The 16,026-nt window shown below is 43.5% G+C and overlaps 1 protein-coding gene across 1 annotated transcript in view; it reads right to left on the bottom strand.

Annotated features, from left to right (window-relative positions):
* Positions 1–16,026, bottom strand: part of LOC115083294 (dynein heavy chain 5, axonemal-like) — a 1,259,434-nt gene that overhangs the window by 256,847 nt on the left and 986,561 nt on the right. Inside the window, exons 59-60 of the mRNA XM_029587102.1 lie at positions 8,894–9,272; positions 6,428–6,699 (exon numbers count right to left, since the gene is read on the bottom strand). Of these exons, the coding sequence (XP_029442962.1) occupies positions 6,428–6,699; positions 8,894–9,272 (651 nt within the window). The remainder of the gene's footprint in view (positions 1–6,427; positions 6,700–8,893; positions 9,273–16,026) is intronic.

Here is a 16,026-nt window from a genome sequence, read left to right as displayed (position 1 = left end):
GCTGCTGCTGGGCCCGGCCGGCTGCTGCTGCTGGGCCCGCCCGGCTGGGCTGACTCCTCCCCCTCTGGTCTCCCTAGAGCCACGCGTGTGGCAGAGACCTTGCATTTAAAGGGGCCATGACAGGAAATTGTCGTGGCTCCTCCCTGTGAACTCCACCTTCCGGGTTGCTATTTGAGGCAAGGTCTGCTCCTCAGACCTTGCCTTGGCTTCTTGGCTTTTAGTTGGTGGTTCCGGTGCTCCGAGTTCCTGTCTTCTCAGCTTCTCTACCAGTTGGTCGGAATTCTTCAGGCTTTGACCCATGGACCGGCTTTCAACCATTCTTCAGGCTTTGACCCTTGGACTGGCTTCCGACCATTTTTCAGGCTTTGACCCTTGGGCCAGCTACCGACCATTCTTCTGGCTTTTGACCCTTGGACCGGCTTTCGACCATTCTTCGAGCTTCGGCTCCTGGACTGACTTTCGACCTGCTGGAGGCGCCAGCTATCTGGACTATACGACCTGCAGGAGGTGCCTGCATCCAAATCTCTTCTCTGTCTTCAAGGGTCCACCTGAGTCCAGCCTCGCCTTCTGACGGTAGGGACCTAAGAAGGGTTACCCTCTTAGGTAGTGCCAACTCTACCTCGGACCAAGGGTCCACCTTCAGAAGCATAACACCGTCATGCCTGCGGGTCCTCATAGTGCTTCTTTTGAAATTTGGCAATATTTGAATTTGATTGGCCAGCATTGTGGGGGCCAGCAGGTGGAGGGACGGCAGACCAAAGTACTTAAATAGTCAGGATTCTGCTCCCCACAAATGTCATGCATGTCACCAGTCTTTGCCCTCCCTCCCTCCCTGGATTGTTATGTGTTTTGGTTTTTTTGTTACTGTTGCATTGCAGTTTGGGGTAACCTGAACCCCCTTTAGTGGGGTGTTTGAACTGATAAGGACAGTGTGGTCACAGGACCTGGTGGCCCATGACCTCTGCCACTGGAACATAGTAGAGGGGGGTCATGGCATGTGACCAAGTTTGACCAGATGGGGTGGGAAAAATTGAAATCATGAAGCTAATACCGCTGGGCTGTGGAAGTGGGGCTATCATGTAGGTTGAGATATCATGTAGGTTGAGATATATATTGATATTCAATGATTTTGTTTGGACTTGGGTTTCTGTTTTATGTAATGGTTATGGTTATTAAACTGGGGCCTTATTTAATGCCATTATTCATGTCTGTGGATTGTTTGAGGCTGTTGGGGGGGGGGGGGGGGGGGGGGTGAATGTTGGACAAGGGTCACTGCCAACTTGTCCTGACTGCACACATTAATAAATCATCATAAATACAATAAAATAGGACATAAAACCATACTAAATATATAAAAATACATAATTAAACAAAAAAATATAAAACAGTAAAGACATAATCAAATAAAACCCCTAAGAAAGATACATGTAAATCTGGACATAAAATAAAATGAAAAAACTACTCTCCAAAATCCTTATTAAATAACCAGATCTTTACTAAATTTGAGATAATTTTTTCCACGTATAAATCTAATGTTACGAGCTCGGAGGTGCGGTCATTTCTGGAACAGGTGATCTGAGCCTCTGAGCCACGGCACGACTCAGGGAGGAGATCCAAGACACACCGCGGGAGGTGAGCTGGTGTGAACATGGGTAACAATGAGCAAGACAAAGCTGGAACGAAGACAAGGAGACGGAAGGTCTGACCCTCTACTGGACCTGCATGCCCCAGGATGACCAACAACGCAATGTTGATCAATGAACTGTCCTCCGACTGTTCCAAGCCCTTTCAGACCTGCCGCTGCAGACTCTAGGAGAGATAATGGAGGCTGATACCGGAACATGGCGAAGATACTGAAGAGGCCTGCACCGGGGCACGACCTACACAGTCCACCAGTGGGACTGGTCGTGGACCACGCTGGTACAGAACAGGTTCGAACAGAGTCTTTGGCATGGACGGATGCAAATGCAAGGAGTTCTGAAGACTGGACAAGATTCAAGCACAGGATTCAAAATACACGATTCTTCAGACAACTCGGGATTCAAAACTTCAGGAGACAAGCAGAAGTCTTCCGGAGGCTTGCACTGTGCAGGAGAAGAAGGCCTTGTACCGTGAGGCACCCTACACAGCCCGCCTGTGGGCTGGTCTCGGACCATGAAAATGGCACACCGGGAAAGTGGACATCAAGGAACCAAGTCATGGAGGCAGAGGCGAAGGCAAAGGCATCAGGAAGGACATCGGACATCAGGAGGTATGAACAAAGAACATCAGGAACATGAAAACATCTGGAGGCACGGACGAAGGGCATCAGGAACATGAAGACATCTGGAAGCATGGACGAAGGACATCAGGAACATGGAGATGAAGCCGTCAAAGCAGGAGAAGACCATGGAGGACTTGGACCAGTCATGAAGCACAGACAACTGTGGAACCCGATCCGAAGGCCCTGATGAACTGAAGCAGAGCCTTTTTATAGGGCTGATCCAGGAGCTGGCTGGTGATGTCATCAAGGTGTGCCATGGGGCTTTTCCCGCCTCTGGGCCTTTAAGAGAGAAGGAAAGGCGTGCGCCTGCGCCTATGGAGAAGCAGGAGAGAAAGATAAAACAAGAGAGTAGGCGATCTAAAAAAGCCGTGAGGGCAACAAAGTGGATTAGATGACAAGTAATGTCCATTTAGAATCTTTATTATGGAGACTCATTCATCCAATATAAAGCCCAACTCAGGCCGAGTTTCGCCCCCAGGTTTGTGTTTAGAAGGGAGACCCATATGCTGCTTGAATGCACCAAAACCTTTCTGACAATCTCTATGGTATGAGATCGCAATTATACATTCTCAAGAGATATTACACACAGCCCCTGAGGCAGCCCCATTGTGGGGGCGAAACTCGGCCTGAGTCGGGCTTTATATTGGATGAACGAATCTCCATAATAAAGATTCTAAATGGACATTACTTGGCATCTAATCCACTTTGTTGCCCGAAGCAGGAGAGAAGACAGGCAAGTTGGCGGCATACCTGCCACATGGGAGGCACTACTGGCTGCATTCCAGCTGCGAAGAAGGTGAAACAGAGACGGGCAGAAGCAGGGACGGCTTCCCTGCCGTTTAGGATCCCTGACAGCGCCTCCCTACCGCTCAATGCAACGAAAATGCTGGGGACCTCTGGGCCGCGGAGGAGGAAGACGAGGCAGGCAGCTGGAGCAGCCTCGCACCGCGAGGAGACCCCGCCAGCAGCACTAGGACCACAGGGGAGCTGGGAGCAACGTGGCTAGGCCTGCCGCGGGACGGCGATGGCAGCGGCCTGGCTTGCCACGTTTCAGAGAGGCAGAAGTTAGGGAGTCTGCTCGCATGCCACGGGCAGACTCACAACATCTAATGCAAGGGAATTCTAATGAAAGGGAGCCTGGTATTGAAAAAGAAGACCATCTAGTGTGCTCTAGTTGAACTTTTCAGGGAGAGGGAAGCATCAATAACTCTAGCTGAGAAGATCATAATATTCTATATTGTTTATAGAGAATTATTAAATTATTCAAATAGGCAAGGGTTCCTCAATTTAATGCCCTATGCATCAAAGACATTTGACAACAATCCTGGCTCTGATTTAGTGCTAGTGAACATCTTTGGGTAGTGGTGTAATATGCACATATTACAAAGCTCCAAAATTAACTCAAGCTGTTGTATTTTGTAATAATTGTAATCTCCTCAGAGGCACCTCTATAATACACATTTATAGAGATTTGGAATAGTCAATCCAGAAAAGTACTAAACTTTACGCAACAATTACAAACTCTTGCTTTCCTAAAATGGGTTTAAATCTATGAAACTTACATAATGCAAAAAAAAACTTAGTTAAACTCAAGGTCAGATTTGACACGGATAAAGAACCATCTAGAATCACACCTACAATTTTAGCAGATCCCACACATAGAATGGTAATGCTCTTCATTCTAGGTACTAATTGGATAATAATTGAATATCTGGGGAATCAAATGGCCTCAGCTGGTAAAGTTGGAAGAAGAAGAGACGCTCAGAAGAAATACTTCTTTATTGAGAGGATGGTGGATGCCTGGTAAGCAGACCAGTACAGGGCCTCCCAAACCTGTCCTGAGGATTCAGCAGCCAGTTGGATTTTCAGGATATCCACAATAAATAGGCATGAATATGCATGCATTGGAGATCCAGCATATGCAAATTTATCTCATGCATATTTATTGTGAATACCCTGAAAACCCAACTGGCCTTACCTAGCATTTGAGTGATATAATTCAATTATGTTTGAGGCAACTACAAAGGGCAGTGGTAAGATGGCCATAGATAAGTAGAGTTTGTAGTGACAGTAGACAAAGGAATGGAGCAGATTGGGTGGCAATTACTATGTTAGTATCTTATTGTGCCATAGGCATACTCTGCTTCACCAATGAGATGCATCAGAATCAATCTGTGTGAGCTTTAGTGCTAAGTGCTGTCAAAGGCTTCATGATTCATTAGGGCTTTAGTCCTCTGACTCTAACCCTTCCATATTCTTATTTGAAATATTTTTTATTATTAAAATATAAAACCTAAGACTGAGAAAAAGTTTATAACTGGCTAATTTAAGACTTGTCAGACCTTGATAAGCCAACTACTCAAGGTATGGCAATCCCCGTAGGTAATTTAATCCCACAGGGTTTGCTGCAATCAAATCAAACCCATGGGGTGGTTGTTTTTATTTTCATTATTGTCTAAGGGAAAATTATCCACAGAGATTTGCACCTGCTTTCTCTGAGGGTAATTTTTCTGATGGAATCAACATGTGTAATTTTGCATATTTATCTATCTATTTATTTATTTATTTACTTACAAACTTTTCTATACCGGTGCTAAGTTATATACCATCGCAACGGTTTACAAATAGGCACATAGACTAAGGTAAGTAAATGTAGGTTATCGTACATTCTAACAGATGCCAATAAAATTTGGTTACAATTTCATAAATACAATCATTATTTGAGTATTGTTGGTCAAGTCCAGGTATATTATTGAGTTACTATCTCTTTGAGATATTACTTCTTAAATGTAGGACTGAGTAAATTCATTCTCATTTGCATTACCCTGTACTTTCATTCTCTACCCTCCAGACTCTTTAGTGAAGGCTTTTTTAAAGAGCCATGTTTTAAAATTTTTCTTAAAAGTTTTGAGATTACTCTGTAATCTGAGTTCAGGGGGCATCATGTTCCATAGTATGGGCCCAGCCAATGATAAAGCCCTTTCTCTTACTTGGGTTAATTTTGCTGACTTTACTGAAGGGATTGTTAGTAGTGCTTTGTTTGCTGAGCGGAGGTTTCTTTGTGGAACGTGTACTCGTAAGGCTTTGTTTAGCCAGTCTGCTTCCTTATCATATATTAGTTTGTGTATGGGACATAAGGCCTTGTATTTTATCCTGTATTCGATGGGCAACCAATGTAAGTCTGCTAGAGTTTCAGTTTGCATACACAAAACTATGGGTGTTGGTCTGATCTCCACTCTTTCTCTACGTCGGGATATATTTTCAGTCTGCATGTACAATAGGAGTGTTACACACAAACAGGCTGGACAATACTCAGATTCCTGATTTCCATTATTTTATAGTGAAAGGGCTTTCATTGTTTTCCTTTTAACATAGACCATTTTAAACATGAAGATTGAATTACTACAACAATCTGTAATTCTATTGTGAGTAGAACTTTGTTGGATTCGATATGTGTAAAAATTACCCCTAATCACTGAGGTAGATTTTAAAAACATACACTGGATTTTATAAGATACGCGCGTAGCCGTGCGTATCTTATAAAATCCGTGGTCGGCATGCGCAAGGGGGTGCACATTTGCGCAACTTGCGCGCGCCAAGCCCTGCGTGCGCTGCACGTTCCCTTCCCCTACCTAACCCACTCCCCCGGCCCTATCTAGACCCCCCCCTACCTTTATCGGAGAAGTTACTACTGCCTCCGGGCAGTAGTAACTCACGCGCGCCGGCGCGGCAGGCCCCAACACAGGCCGCTGTGTCGGGGCACTCGGCCATGCCCCCGGACCACCGACATGCCCCCGGACACGCCCCAATCCCTAACCGTGTCCCCTGGCCACGCCCCCGACCGCCCCTTTTTGCAAGCCCCGGGACTTACGCGCATCCCAGGGCTTGCGTGCGCAGCCAAACCTATGCAAAATAGGCTCGGCGCGTGCAGGGGGGGGGGGTTTGAGGTAGGTTTTTGGGGGTACGCGCGTATCTTACGAGCGTACCCCTTTGAAAATCTACCCCACTATGTACAAATGAATCCTAAATAAGATCAGGTGGTATAATTTCATTGATGTGTTGTAAAATTACCAAAACAGTCAAATGGTCAAGAACTGATCATATCTTATTAACTATTTTTTCTTCAAAAATAACACAGTAATACATTAAATACTTTCTTCTTACCTGAGCAATGGTACGATCAGGACACCAACTACGAATAAGGAGCAGTTTACGAAATGTGTCCAATAAATTGTCATAACCATCCGGCAAAGGTGTTTCTTCAGGAGCTTCTTCATCAAACCAGGCTTTCCAGGCCTTCTCATTCTTTGCAACTTGTCCCAGAAGTTGAGTAAAAGGGTGAATATTAGACAACTGAACAAGATTGAGCCAAGTCATGTCAAGGATCCACTTCTTTGGCTTTGGCTCTACAGAATTGAGATCTAGTGTTGCTCCACCTATAAGTATGAAAAAAAATGAACAAGCAAACATGGTGGGTCACAATCAAACACATTGTGCTAAACGTGCAACTCCTTAGAAAATTCACTCCTTTGAATTCATCCAGAGAACAGAGACAACACAGGCAGCATCAATGCATGTTTATCTAAATGGCTAAACTAAGGTGCTGCAACTAAATGACACATATTTAGAAGATAGAGTATGTCACTATGCATTAGTTTTTAGTCTCTTAGGAGTGAATTTTCAAAGGGATTTATGTGCATAAAAGTTGCAATTTTCAAATTTTTTTTTCGTATGTAAATCCTTTTAATAATTACCTCCTAAGTCTCTACTAATACTAAGTACTATTTGCAGCTGTCCACTTTGTATAGACTATAATCATTAATTAGTTCTTCATTACTAATGAAAAGCCAAAAGGAATTAATATGCATTGGTTGCTACTGACCTGTGCCACATTCTAACCAACTGCAAGTTTAACAGCAACATAGATCAATAAATGAGTAAGCAGCTAGGAATAATAAAACAATGCATGACCTAAATCTACAGCCAGTATGAGATGACCCAATAATTTTGTATTGCTGAGATCTCCAGCACTGGAGAGAGGCAGGGAGAGGCACTCCAGGGGCAGAGACCTCAAACAGAGATTCTTCCTCCACCTGCCTTCAGCTCCAGCTGGAGTGTCCTTACTGCACACTCCTGAGAAATTCAAAGAACTGCTGCAGCAGTGGCAGATAGCTTAACACAAAGCACCACCACAGCCACCATCTGCACTGCATCTGTGCTACTATGATATCTCATCATATCCGCAAACGCATATTGGTGGTCTCTCCAGGTTGAAGTTCATCTTGAAGTTACTGTCTGGCATCTACCAAGAGAGAAGAACTATTGTGTATAGCTCAAGAACTAAAGCAGAAAAGGGCAGGACGATTGGGAATTATTCATGTCTCGTTTAAGATGACAGGCACAACATCTACAGAATTTTTGCATCTTGCCCTTCTTTTTCTAGAGTCTCTTTCCATTTCAGGTGATATACTTGAGATGTGAGATGGGCCAAAAATCAAGATAGTGAATTGCAGACATAAATCCCACTCATAATAATGGTTTTTGTTGCATTTGGTGGTTTGCGGGCTGCTCCCGTAAACTGCTACTCTCACCTCTGTGGCTGAGTTGGCTGATCTTCTTCCTGGCATGGCAGAACACTGCTGGCTCTTCCCTTGGCAGAAGGCTGCCGGGTGCTTTGCAGCAGGACACCACTGGCTCCAGTTACCCACACCTCTCCTTAGGTGTATGCATGCTCAACCTCGGACCATTTAAAGGGGCCACGATGGGAAAGTCCCCATGACCCCTACTGATGACATCACTGACATTGCCCTATATAGGGTAACTTCCCCAATGCACCCTGCCTCAACAGCAGGACCAGCTATGATTATATTGCATGTTGCTTCCTGCCTTCATCTGCCCAGCTTGTTCCTGTCTCCATATGCCCACTCTGTTCCTGCCTTCATCTCCCCAGCCTGTTCCCTCCTTCGTCTGCCCTGCCTTGCTTGCCCAGCCTGTCTCAACCCTATCCATCCCTCTTACTTAGATGGATACCTGGTTTTGACCCTTGCCTGGACTCTTTATATGTTTGATCACTGCCTGCCATTGACCCTTGCCTGGACTCTTGAGATGCCTGACCACTGCCTGCCTGCAACCCTAGCATGGCCTTGGACCACGTCCCTAGTCATCAGCAGAGACCCTCACCTAGGTCCTGCTGACCCTGGCTTCCAAAGGCTCAACCCAAGGGGAATGCAAGCAGGTAAAGGTGAAGCTCCAGACCGGTCTCTGCTTCTCCTGGGTCCACCTGCTGGTGGTAAGAACCTGCAGGGCTCATCCCTGCAGGCAGAGCCAATCTCACTCCAGCCCAAGGGCCCACAGATATATAAGTTTTATTATCAGTCAGGGACCTAGCTAAGTTACTGCTGATTTTAGAAATATTTTCAATTAATATTCTAATTCCATTCCTTAGATTCCTGAGGTTGTATTATAATTGAGACTCTCTTATGGTTGGGCTAATATGGTAGATGCATTCATGGGACTCATTAATGATAAAAACCCCTCAAATTAAATTTATAAAATCAAAGTAGAGCAAAATGGAATAGCCCTCCTGGGAATATGGCAAAAGCACTAACAAAACAGTGTTTCAGAATCTACCTTTGATGAATGTTTGAAAATCATTGTGAGAAATTTTCTTGGCCTGTAAATCAATCTTCAGTGCCATTAGTAATGTGAAGAGGAACTTGTGATCTTCATATAGCCCTCGAGCTGTGTACTTGAACACTTCAAAGGTGAGATACTCAATTATATTCACAATTCGTTTGGATGTCATTTGCGATTTTACTGATCTTTCCATAGAGGTATCAAAAATGCCCAGGAACTGGCGCAGAGATGTCTGGTACATTGTGTTTACCAAACTCATTTCTACAATGAGGAAGTACAGGATACTGCCACGGGTAGCAACTGGACGATATTCTTCACGTGCTGCATTAATTTTCACTTCTGTTTCTGCTGCAATGCTCAGTTTTTCACTGACCTTAAAATGAAAAATAAACAAAACTTTATCATATCAAGTTCACCTTCTAAAAGAAAAGAGAATCTGAATTCTGCCTGATAGTAATGTGTAATTTGTCACTGACTACTTGCAGTCATACCTGGCTTGGTCATGGCCAGTTTTCAGATAAAAGACCTCTGTAAATACCAGATCCCATATAAAGTGGCTCTGGTAGCCCAACTTTTCTTTGGAACCATAATGAGGCAATACCCCATAGAAACATAGAAATGACGGCAGAAGACCAAACGGTCCATCCAGTCTGCCCAGTCTCCCCAGGATGATGATAGTGGGCACCATGCTGATGAAGGCTAGGGATGTGCAGCCCAAATAATTTTTGTTTCATTTTTTTCTTTCTTTCCATATTTTTTTTGTTTTGATTTTTTTAGTGTGCATTAATAGGGTAATTTTCAAATGAAAATGTAAATATAACATACTATCATAGCAATTTTCAAAAGCCCATTTACCTGCTTTTGAAAATTGATGGGTTTGTTAAATTTACATTTACATTTTCCTTTCTAAATTACTGTCTAAATTTTTAGTGCATACTAACTGCCATTTAGTGTGCACTATTTTAATTTACACGGTTTTAATTTATTGCACACTAAAAAAAAATTGTGCACACTAAGGGGTACGCTGAATTTTATAAGATACGTGCATAGCCGCGCGTATCTTATAAAATCCGTATCTTATAAAATCCGTGGTCGACGCGCGCAAGGGGGTGCCGAGCCCGGCGCGCGCTGCCTGTTCCCTCCGAGGCCGCTCCGAAATCGGAGCGGCCTCGGAGGGAACTTTCTTTCCACCCCCCTGCACCTTCCCCTCCCTTCCCCTACCTAACCCACCCCCCCGGCCCTATCTAAACCCCCCCTACCTTTGTTGGCAGATTTACGCCTGCTTTCAGCAGGCGTAAATCTGCGCACGCCAGCGGGCTGCTGGCGCGCCATCACCCGACCCGGGGGCTGGTCCGGAGGCCTCGACCACGCCCCCGGGCCGGCACCGTCCCCCGGTCCCACCGCGAACCGCCCCCTGACCCCGGACACGCCCTGGGCACGCCCCTACCCCACCCCTTTTACGAAGCCCTGGGACTTACGTGCGTCCCGGGGCTGTGCGCGCGCCGGCGGCCTATGCAAAGTAGGTGCGCCGGCACGCGAGTGCCCTGCGCGTGTAAATCCGGCCGGATTTACGCACGCAGGGCTTTTAAAATATGGCCCTAATTGAAAAGACATGAAAAAAAATGAATGCACATCCCTATGAAATTTTAAACAAAGCTCTTATTTATTCTGTGCATTTAAAATATGCAATGGCTCCTTTTAAAATAGAGTTTGGATGTTAATCTCACCTATTATGCCTACATTTCAACATAGGTTGCACAATCTGGTCTGTTGAAACCACCCTTGTAGAAACTTCCTAATTAGGTTTAGAAAAATTTCTCTCTTATTCTACTGTGAATCTCTCTTGTTAATTTCACAGAACAGTGATTTGGGAAAAAGTGCTATCCAAACAGAACAAAAAAAAAAAAAAACTAGATCAAATCAATCTAATCTATTCTGATTCTAGCTGTGGAAAATTGCTTCATGCTGCATTAGGGCATCCTCTGTCCCTTTCACTACTCTTCTATAGTTCACGCTACACCACAAAAAATATGTATTATTCATAAAAATATCTGAATGAAAATATACAGGAGGAGAAGAAATAGAGATTTTTTTTAGGGAGGGAAAGAGGAGGTATATCCCTTTACTGCATAATTTTGTTTATTTTACAGTGGTAACTATACTATTTCTTTCTGATCATTGTAAGCCACTAGCATGTAAAACTGGTACACAATGGCCCTATATATCTGCAAATCAACAAAATCATTTTTTTTAATATTGTTTTTTTTCAATTTTTAACTCATTACTGAGGAGGATGATGGGGGATACACACTAAAAATGTTCTTTGATGATGATGATGATTCAGGGAGCGGAAATAAATCACTGTGAAAATGGAAGATGTAGTGAAATCACAAGGACTGGAGGGTACTCACCTCAAAGTTATGAAATAATTAAAATATGAAACTGAAGACTTGTTATTAGTCATCTGTAACCTATCATTATCATTAAGAACAGCCACAGTACATGAAGGGCTCCAGAAGTGATCCAGGAAACTATAGACCAGCAAATCTGATGTCTGTGCCAGATAAAATGGTAAAAGCTATTCTTAAAAAGCAAAATTATTGGCCATGTTGATAACCTGGCCTAAGGAGAAGAGTCAACATTGATATAGGAAAGGGAAGTTTTGCCTAAGAGTTTTTGTGAATGTATTAATAAATATGTAGATAAAGAGTAAGCCAGTCAATAGGGATGGTAACTTTCAAAGCAGTGCATGGGCAATGTTATAAAATAGCCTGGTTGTGCGCATCTGTGCACTTAATTTTAAGTGGGCATGTGCATGTGCACACAAATCTCACTTCTACCGCTTAAGTGGGGGGATTTTAAGAGTGAAGTGCACCAATGCCATTGCCACTAAAACCAGTTTGTTCCTAGTTCACACAGTTAAGGGATATGTCTTCCATACCTCCCTAGTTTAATAGCCTTCCTTTCCCCCTCTTAGCCCCGACCTTTAAAACCCTGTTGATCTGCTTAGAGTTTTTTGTTTTATCACTAACATGCAGGGGCGGATTGAGGGAAAATAGTGGCCTGGAGGATTTTTCTCCATACTGGCCCATGGGTACCCAATTACCTAAACAATATAATTTACATATATAATTTACATATATATGTGCACACCCCTATATTTCGGCATGGTGCTCCTGTATCAACACAGTACTATTTGCCAAAACTCAAAGAATAACAACCCCACCTATGAAAAAGAATACCACAAATATTACACCAGAATCTAAAATATCAATACACCTCCTATCAGGAAAACAGATCAGGCCAAGCTACTACAGATCCCTACAGAGAAACCACATGCTAAAAGAATGCTTCATCTCAGTTTTTGCATGCAGAACACAAACTCTCACAAAATACAGAATAAAGCTACATAAAGTATAAATAGAAATGTGCAGACAAAAACTCAACTGTAAAACGTTTCATGCCAGACTCTATACAGTGCAACAATGGAAAAACAAAAATGTCACCATTCCTCATGAAACAATCAATAAAATCAAGATATATAAATCATGAATCATAATTATAAAATCATACTAATAAAATAATTTCAAAACAGCTGATGAATAGAATATCCAATAATTAAAGACTCAAGCAAATTTTGAAACCTTTACCAAACACCAATAAAATATTTCAAACAGCAGACACATCACATACTACCCAATAATTAAAATGGTAGTCAATCAAGAAAAATGAACTTAAAAAGCCACCTTTACTTACCCTCTCCAGCAGTTCTCCTACTCCTTTCCCTTGCAGGCCACACCAGAAGCAGCAATAGCTGCTGAAGCTGTCCTCACGGTCCTCTTCCTTAGGGACGACAACCAAACTCTTCTCTCTCTCTCTCTCTCTCTCACACACATACACACACACACACACATGCACACATATACCAGTCATCTCCCTGATCAGTCTCACACATACACATGTCACCTCTCTGGCCAGTCTCCCTCAATCACACAATGCTCTCGCTCCCTCTTACACACAGGATTTCAATCACACACATGCTCTCTCTATTTCACTTACACACAAGCTCTCAATCATATACATGTTCTATCTCACTTACAAACAGGCTCAATCACACACATGCCCTCTCTCTCATAGCCACAAGCCAGCCAAAACAGGATCCATCTCTCTTGCACACACACATTGACACACAGAAGCACCCTCCCTGTCTCACATACATATTACACTCTCACAGAAGCACCTTGCTTTCAGACTTGCAGCATTTTTCACTTTTACTAAAAGTGAAAGTGATGATCCCAACCATTAAATAAGAAAACCACATTCCTATCAGAAGGCGAAATTACACCCTTCCTTCAGGTTCTGTCCTCCCAAGGGACAGCCAACCACACCGTACAGCTTCTCTTGTTTTATGCTTTCAGGCAATAAAGCAAGTGTCTTTCTTCAAACTATCTGTCATGTGATTATTCATGTGGGAGATATGGAACCGAAAGACATCCTTAGTCAACTTCCCTTTTAAATGGGAAGATTCCAGTCTTAGTCATTTAAAAATATACATTTTCTAAAGGCTTAAAAAAATAGCAAAACCATTTCAGATTGGAACTATTCTAGTCTTCATGCTTAAATTATGCTTAAAAAAAACAAAAACAAGCCCCACCTGGCATCAGTATCTTAAATTTGTGATTTTGCTGAGATGAACATTTTAAATAGTTTAATTTTTTTTTTTTTTGCTTTAGTATTTGTCTCTACCCACTTTGCTAAATTTTATTTTCCAGAAGAGGGATGCTTAAAATTCAGTAATTTCATCTTTCATCCAACTTTTCAAAAGTTGCGCTACCAGCACAAAAGTTGAGGTATATGTATTATCACATTTCATTTTTTTTTAAACTGGCAGATTCCTTTCTCACATACATAAAACACACACACACACACACAGAAGCACCATTCCTTTCTCATATATCATATACACACACACACACACACACAGAAGACCATTCCTTTCTTACACATCACATACACACACACACACACAAGCACCATTCCTTTCTCATACATCACATACACAAACACACAGAAGCACCATTCCTTTCTCACTCATCACATACACACACACACACACACACACACACACACACACACAGAAGCACCATTCCTTGCTCACATTTACACATACACACACATATACACACACACAGAAGCACCATTCCTTTCTCACACATCACATACACACACACACACAGAAGCACCATTCCTTTCTCACATTTACACATTCACACATACACACACAAGCACCGTTCCTTTCTCACATACACACTGAAACACCCTTCCGATCTAAGGTCCCCAGCTGAACAGCTGGTCTCCTGCGGTGGTTAGCAGCACCAGTGTTCACTTCTTCGGCCCCCGCCGGCCTCGGTTTTAATTTCTTCGGCCCTCCGGCTTGGTCTCTGGTGGGGGCCCAAGAAATTAAAATCGAGGCCGGCGGGGGCCGAAGAAGTGAACACCGGTGCTGCTAACCGCCGCCGGAGACCAGATGTTCAAAGGGGGCCTTGATTTTAATTTCTTCGGTCCCCGCCGGCCTCGATTTTAATTTCTTTGCCCCCCCCCCCGGCTTGGTCTCTGGAGGGGGCCGAAGAAATTAAAATCGAGGCCAGCGGGGGCCGAAGATATTAAAATTGAGGCCAGTGGAGGCCGAAGAAAAGAAGATGGGCGCCTCCCAGCCAGCCTCAAGCGGGGGCTGGCTGGGAGGCGCCCATCTTCTTTTCTTCGGCCTCCACCGCCGCCAGCCTCGATTTTAATTTATTCGGCCCCTGCCGGCTTGGTCTCTGGTGGGGGCTGGCTGGGAGGCTCCCATCTTCATTTCTTCGGCCCCTGCCGGCTTGGTCTCCCGCGGGGGCTGGCTGATCTTCTTTTCTTCAGCCTCTGGCGGCCTAGATTTTTATTTCTTCGGCCCCCGCTGGCTTGTCTCCAGCGGGGGCTGGCTGGGAGGTGCTGAGGCTGGGCTGAGGAAGAGCCACGCGGTCGAGACCATGTGACCAGCTAGACCGGCCCACCGGGGGAAGCCTGATCCCCCAATAGGCCAATCCGCCCCTGCTAACATGTCAACCATAGCAGAAGTAAAGTTATACGCCAGTGCACATATTTATGCACAAATTTCAGGTTAAAATCCCGGAAAGCCCATGCTTTATTTACCCAGACCATGCCCATGCCCACCCCTTTTTAACAACTTTTCATTTGTGTATGTAGCGAGAGATATGCACATATCCAGACAACTTTTAAAATTCGCTCGGCACTTGCCAGTCCAACATATTCATGCATCCCCTGATTCATGTGCACCTCAAGCTTTTAAAATTCACCAATTTGTGTGTCTGAATTATCAAAAAACATTTGACAAAGTCTCTCATGAGAAACTCCTCAGGAAATAAAGAAGTAATGGGGTAGGAGGTGATGTCCTATTGTAGACCGATAACTGGATAAAAGACTTGAAATAAAAAGTAAGAATACATTATTTTCCAGTAGAAAAAGGAGTGCTCCAGGGATCTGTAATAGGACCTGTGTTGTTTAATATATTCATAAATGATCTGGAAAAGGGAGCAACAAGTGAAGTGATCAAATTTTCAGATGACATAAAATTATTCTAAGTTGTTAAAACACAAGCGGACTGTGAGGAACTGCAGAAAGATCTTGTCAGACTGGAGGACTGGGCATCTAAATGGCAGATGAAATATACATATGGACAAGTGCAAATTGAGACACATACTGAAAAATAATCCTAGTTCTAAGTAGGGATGTGAATCGTTTTTCAACGATTAAAATTATCGTCCGATAATGTTTATATCGTCTTAAATCGTTATAGAACACGATACAATAGAAATTCTAACGATTTATCGTTAAAAATCGTTAAATCGTGTTAGTGCGCACTAACTCGAGTTAGTGCGCACTAACTCCCCGTTAGTGCGCACTAACTCGATTTAGTGCGCACTAACTGAAAATGATACAAATAAACACTTTCCAGGTCACTGAAGGTCAGTTAGGAATGAATATGTGTTCCTATTGGCTGGCTGCCCTCTTATCTATTGATGTTACCAAGGTTACCACTGAGGTGATGGTTGGGGGGATGGGAAATGGAACTG

Source organism: Rhinatrema bivittatum, chromosome 2 (genome assembly GCF_901001135.1).
Source record: "Rhinatrema bivittatum chromosome 2, aRhiBiv1.1, whole genome shotgun sequence".
Taxonomy (NCBI): Eukaryota; Metazoa; Chordata; class Amphibia; order Gymnophiona; family Rhinatrematidae; genus Rhinatrema; species Rhinatrema bivittatum.
This window is presented reverse-complemented; position numbering and strand designations above follow the sequence as displayed.